The sequence below is a fragment of the Anarrhichthys ocellatus genome, unplaced genomic scaffold (assembly GCF_004355925.1).
Source record: "Anarrhichthys ocellatus isolate YVR2014 unplaced genomic scaffold, GSC_Weel_1.0 scaffold91, whole genome shotgun sequence".
NCBI lineage: Eukaryota > Metazoa > Chordata > Actinopteri > Perciformes > Anarhichadidae > Anarrhichthys > Anarrhichthys ocellatus.
The window spans coordinates 305,785-312,374 of record NW_022280121.1 but is presented as its reverse complement, the minus strand read 5'-3'; the positions used below and the strand labels follow the sequence as shown (position 1 = coordinate 312,374).

Sequence of the window (6,590 nt, the reverse complement as noted above, 5' to 3'; positions counted from 1 at the left end):
GCCCCGGTAGGCGCGTCGTTAGGGGGGGGGGGGGTGTGAAGGGAACAGGCTGTGCCGGCAAAGCAGAAATCCATGTACGCATCTCTATGTTTTTGTCCTCTCTCTTCGTCATTTAGCTCTCTCTCTCTCTCCCCCGCCATCGTTCTTACTTTTCCATCATTCCTTGATTAAATCTCTGTCCTGGCTATCAGCTCAGCACAGTAATGATGAGGGGTATTTCAGGTGAGAGAGAGGCTGTTCTCTACTCCGTGGGGGGCATGTAATTAGTCTTTCAGTCTAAAGGCGGGCGTGTTAGGGTGGCACAATAGCTGGAAAGGTGTGAAATGGGAAATCTATAATGCTGATGTATCACTCTTAAGATTTGTGTGAGAGTGAGAGAAATAGGGAAGAAATCCAGTTACAGAGAAATAGGGTATGAGAAAAGTAGATGCGTGTCATGGAGAAGTCAGGTGAGTATTCATGGCTACCTGTCTAGTATAAGGTCCTGTGCAAAGATGAGTTTGCCGGGGCAGTGGATGGACCTCCAGATGAGCCCGATCATCAGTACCTCCAACCACGAGCTCTCCAGCAGCTGCACCTGGTCATGGAGGCCCAGCTGCAGGAAACCTAGAAGAACACAAACGTGCATTTGTACAAGTATTCTGGTGAAAGGACCAAGGTGATCCACACGGAAAGTAGATTCACACAGGTTCTTATAGCAGCCGTCCAGAAGCCATATCGGCTCTTTGACTGAACAACACTGGACTCTGGGCTCCATGCCAGGAAGCGATACGAGAACAAATGTCCTCTCATTTCTGTAGGAATTCACAATTCGTGGTTGTTTGGTTTAATAGTGGCTGAGAGTACTCAAGATAAGAAAAAAGACATCTTGTTTTCACAGTCCACAAATTGTTTATACAGCACAAGGAAACATACGTTTTAAAGATGAGGAACATAAATAAATGCCTGAAAATTTGAAAATCTAATTTATATTATTGTCTGTTTTAGAGTAATGCTCCTCAATGCTTTTTGATTTTCCTGTAACGCCAGTACTGTCCACTGGAAAATCACACGTTTACTTTGTTTCAGTTGATTTAACAGTACGTCGATTTCAATACGAGTTAAGCTCGTCTTCTTCTTCTTCCATCCTTTTTGGTGGCATCTCTCCAGTTTTAGGGCATGTGTCAGAGTATTTATACACGGCACAATGCCTGTCCTTATAGAGTGTTTAAGGGGCGTTAACTATGATAATAAACCATCTGCCACACACCTCCAATTTATGATCAAATGGGTTTCCTCATTCAGCACACCTGGGTGGAAGCAGATATGGATGGTCAACAATGTTTGGTGCTTCTGGAGTTTTGTCTTAAACAAAAAATATAAGAGAAATTCAAGAGAATGTTGCTGCATTAGACCCCATATTTGTTTTTTATCCTGATCCACAGATGTTATTTGTAATTGTTATTTGTAATAAAGACCAAATAGTCCAGATAATCCAAACAGACAAAACTCTGGTGTCGATAAGAGTTGTTGCATCAGTGCTGATTAATTGGAGCGGTGGGTGTTAACTGCAGCATGGTGTGGACCTTCATCCCTTTTATAAAAAATAACAAATGCATGCTCTTGTTACCTGGCAGGGAATGGCTACTTAAATTAAATCACCTGCAATCTCTGCACTCTTACGAAGCCTTATCGCCGGCACTCAGCTGTCTCAATTCATATGTAATTACAGCCAATTCACTCCCATTGTCCCCCTCTGTACCCTGTCTGGGACCCCTCGCAATTAAAACTGTGTGCCTTTGGGCTTTTAGTGACACACAAGGCTGTAATACTTATGTGTACATGCTAAAGGGTGATGTGTTCTATCCTGCATTTAGGCTCTGTGGGGTGCTAGGGGATTGGCCAAACAATCCTCTCAAAAGGTGATTGACTGTAATAACCGGCGCTGTAATGGTTCTGCATTTGTGTGTATGTGTGTGTGTGTGTCCATGTGTGCCTCCACTATAAAGGTCTCCCATATCTATCAAAAGCTACAAGAATTAGCAATAATTTTACTTTGTTAAACTGGATGTTCTGGCTCAAACACCTGATGATGTCAATGAACCTTGAGGAAATGAAGTTTGCACTGAGAGGCTTTTATTTCACTTAGAATCCTTCAATCCAACTCTTTTATAATCTTAATGTTCTGCGCTAATGTTTGACATTCATCAGCGTTCTCTATTTTATTATGTTTTCAGTAACTGTATCTCCAATCTTTAAATGGGCTATTTTTTAAAACATTTTTGTACCTTGTCGATAGTAACAGACAGCAGTGTATCTGGAGTGTAGGGGCAAAGTGGGCCAAAAGAGGCCTGTTAAAAGGTATAATATGCAACAATTTACTAAAAAAAGGATAGTTCACATAATCCCTCTCAATCATCACTTATGACCCACCAAAAACACAGCTTCACAACAAGCCTGACATACAGAAGTCAGACTTCAACAAAAACATGTTTAGAGCTTATTATTTAGCTTTATGCTCACACGTCATTATGTTATCCTCTACGTTATGGACCATTCAGTTTTGGGGAAGCTACTGTACATCTTATTCCCTCAACATTTACAGACACAATCTGTTCGACAACAACAAGTTATTTGTTGTATTTAAAACCATGGTGGGAAAAGGACAGTTCCCTACAGACCACATTGCAGACAGGATATGTTTGATGTTAATGGACCATGAATGTAGCCAGACTCCTGGCAAGTCTCAAGAGAGTCTTAACAATTCCACTTATTTTCAGGTTTTTGCTCCAAATGAAAGCTTAATATCAACATCTGGTAAAGTAATTGTCATTAATCTGTCTCTATCAACAGCCTCTAGATACTGTGTTACAGTAACTTTGTACTAGGGCTCGCAGAATCTTAGTTATTGCTCCTTTGAATTGAGATTGTTGTAATCTTTTAATAAAAAATGTATTTGGAAAAATGGGTCTGAAAAACATACACTGCATTATGTACTCAACATAGTACTGAAAACTATTTATGCGTATTAGCTCGTGGTGTGGCTACCTTGCCGGTCTAAGCAGTACCTGGAAGCTTCTTGGCCCAGGCAATCATGTGGACTAGCTCCTTATCGGCCATGCTGGTGAGCAGGGTCATCATGGTGACCTCGGTGTAGGGTCGGCTCAGCTTCTGACGAGAGCACAGTATCGGGGGCTCGGCACACTGGAGCAGGAGGAGCACCTGATGAAGCAGCAGAGAAACCGAAAAACAACGTAACCAGACAAATCAAAGCGTCAAAGAGTTAAAGCGACAACAAACGTATCTCAACGTCCACCAGCCATATGCTATGTAATTATGTGTGAATATATGAATATTCATGGCACCCGACGGACGACTGTTCAGAACAATGTAACGAGTCTCTCCACATGAATCAGCACCTGGTCAGGGGGCATGCTAGTCAGCATTGATTTTCCTCCAACACAAGCGCTGCTGATGCTGCTGCGTTTCCTCCTGTCCTGGGAGGGCACTGTCCTGTGCTCCAGGTCCTTAGAGGCCTTGTCTCTGTCACCGAGGTCAGACCGTCGTTTGTCACGCCGCAAAACACGCCCTCGGTCCTTGCGCACACCTTGAACAGTAGGGTATCATTAATACATAATAATTACACACAGGAACCAAGAAAAAAAGCCACAAACATGCACACGGTGCCAAACAAACTCGTCGGGCTTTTTCCTCAACACACACAACTTTGTATCCTGTTTTTACCACAAAGTCCAGCGGTGAAGATTACATGGATGCCTGTGTGATTCAAGAAGTATGAAAACAAAATGTGGGTGTGTTTTAATCAGCAGTCGTACTCCTTAAGAGGAAATCCCTTCAAGGTCATGTTAAAGTTAGTCTCAAGCTTATCTGCGTCCACCAGGACTCTAATATTTGTGCCAATCCTCTCAGCAGAAGACCGTGGTTGATAGATGGCAATTTTGAAATTTGTTAAAACGACGGCAATCAAATTAGCTTATTTTGATGGAATTAAAACAACATACAGAAAATCTAAGTTCTACAAAAAGAAAACAGAATTGTAGAAGGCTTATCAAACAATTTAACAAAAATGAAACAAGTAAAAACAACAGGACAACCAGTAATAACACAACTAAGTTTAGTAAATGACACCAAATTGGAGAAAAAAAAGCACATCTGCAAAATAAAACAAACTAAACAAAGACTTTGGTCTTGGAAAAGATGGGAAATCTCCTGGTGTGTCGACCCACCTCCCTTCATCATGCCCACTTCGTAACACTTTCTAAGACGGCAAGCCTGGCAGCTCTTCCTCCGATTCCTGTCAATAGTACACTGATTGGTTGCTGGGCACATATAGTCATTGTGACCTGAAATGGAAAAAAATCCATTACTTCAAGACTCCCACTCCAGTGTTCAGTTGAGATTTATGTTATTTAGTAGCCAGGAACACTCTATTCCCAGTTTAAATGGATCCGAGATGGAGAAAATTAAAACTTGTCTCCGTCATTGCCATGGAGACTATTGGTTTCTTTCAGACCGGTCTTCCATAACAAGACTTCTCAATATGCCAGAGCGTCATATCACAAACTGACATGGCTACAAGTGACAACAGATGTTTTTATCTGCACACAGAGGCAGCAGTACACGGAGGTTGTACATCCTGTAGTATGAAAGACATGATATGGATGTTTTTAAGACTCCCAGATGTTCCTGATTAAATCACACTAAATGCTCTTTTGTTGACTGACAGTACAACAGTGTTTTTCTCCATTTACAAAGTCGGCTATTGAACTGGTAATTGTGTTCTTATAATGATAATTCTCCATGACAGACACAGTACTTAAGTCTAAGCATTTCTCAGTCCCGATCTCTCACAAACAGGTGACGTTTGGGAGTAAAATCCAGTGGTCACAACTGGGTGAAGGCGACAGAGTACCTACCCTGGATGCTCCTCTTAAAGAAGGCCTTGCAGCCCTCACAGGACCACACCCCGTAGTGGTACCCAGAGGCATAGTCACTGCACACGGCACAGAAACGCGTCTCTTTGGCCATCTCAAAGCCCCCGGCCCCCGCTCCGGCCCCCGCTCCGGCCCCCGACTCCACCAGACTGTACGACTCGTCGCTGGTGCCGCACTGGTCCTCTCTGGAAACCGACTGCTGACTGGATGGTACACTGGACATGTCACAGGACGAGGATTTCAGATCAGTTGAATTATCTCATAAATCTTCATAGACAATGACAATAAATTGAGACGCAGATGAAATAATCTATACATAAATAAAAGGACATTTTTGTCAAAAATTGCTCCCATAAATGTTTTATCCCAGCAAATACTTATTTATCATTCTAACCTTTACCGTACAAACTTTAACTTGACAGTGGCAGAGAGAAAAGCAGAGTACTGTTTTCCACCTGAGCCAGGAAGCAATCTGTACGTGTACTGCGGTTGTTCTTACGTATTGTTCCTTTCTCAAGGTCTTTGACAAAGTCCTTAATCTCTGGAATTAGAAACCAGGACAAAGCTTGATCCCTTCTCGTGAGATAGTGGCAATGTTTTGTTCGAAGCAAAAGACACAAAAAAAAACCCACAATGCAGTTATATAATTGTTTTGTTTATAACTGCATTGTGAGGACTGAATATAATGCCAATGACATTATTTGTGAGCGAAAGATATTAAATACAGTTATGTGGCAAAATGCCCTAAAACCACTCATTAGTCTGTGGAGACAATACAGTAAAATGAAGGGGATACTTTTTTTCCTTCATGGATATTATTCTTTAACTTTGTGCTGGAATCACGACAGATTGGTCAAAAACAAAACTGGAGAAACAAATCTGACTTTGATTTGTTTTTATTGCAATTCTTTTTTCAGTTAAATAATCAATAAAGCACAAACTGACCAAACAATCAGACTCAAGCAGAGGTAATCACCAACTTACCTTAATTATTCTAAAAAAAAAAATGAAAGCAGTGATTCATACTTGACGCAGAGCCTATAAAAATAACTTCTTCCCAACCACACAACAAACACTTTTGACGACTGTAGCGATAAGGACGAATGTTATTCCCTCACCTGTAGACGTGTGTTGAGGTGGTTTCCAAATAGTGGTGGCTGGGTGGGTGCAAAAAGGGGCTGAGTCGGGGGCTTGAGGGTACAAACACTATAGGACTGGTAGGCCCACTACCCAGGGACTGAAGGCTGCCATCTGAGGGTGGTCTGTGGGAGTCTAGCGGAGCAGAGTAGAAGCCAGGGGTGGAGTGGCTGTAAAGAGGTGTCGGGGCAGGGGTGGGGGCGGCATAGTCGTAAGTTCCTTCCAGGAAGTCCACAGTGGCTACCCCTCCAGACCCCCGGCTCTCTTCAGGGTACATGTCACTGAAGTGGGCACGTGGTGCAGGCGAGGGATGTTGCGGGGAGAGGGTCTCCAGTTCTGAAAGGGCTGGGCTGATCCTGGGTCTGAGTAATGGTCCACAAGGCTGTCTGCTCTGCGTCGGGCTCTGCCTGAGCAACATCACAGCACAACAGCACTGATATGCAACATGATTTAGACTTGCTCTCCCAATTGCTGGGAGGGGAGACGAGTGCTGCACGCTCTCTCTCTCTCTCTCTCTCT

The 6,590-nt window shown here is 42.8% G+C and overlaps 1 protein-coding gene across 1 annotated transcript in view; it reads right to left on the bottom strand.

The window, feature by feature from the left end:
• Positions 1-6,590, bottom strand: part of esr1 (estrogen receptor 1) — a 10,430-nt gene extending 3,840 nt beyond the window's left edge. Inside the window, exons 1-6 of the mRNA XM_031875467.1 lie at positions 6,053-6,590; positions 4,917-5,149; positions 4,227-4,343; positions 3,399-3,586; positions 3,048-3,201; positions 468-606 (exon numbers count right to left, since the gene is read on the bottom strand). Of these exons, the coding sequence (XP_031731327.1) occupies positions 468-606; positions 3,048-3,201; positions 3,399-3,586; positions 4,227-4,343; positions 4,917-5,149; positions 6,053-6,489 (1,268 nt within the window). The 5' untranslated portion in view covers positions 6,490-6,590. The remainder of the gene's footprint in view (positions 1-467; positions 607-3,047; positions 3,202-3,398; positions 3,587-4,226; positions 4,344-4,916; positions 5,150-6,052) is intronic.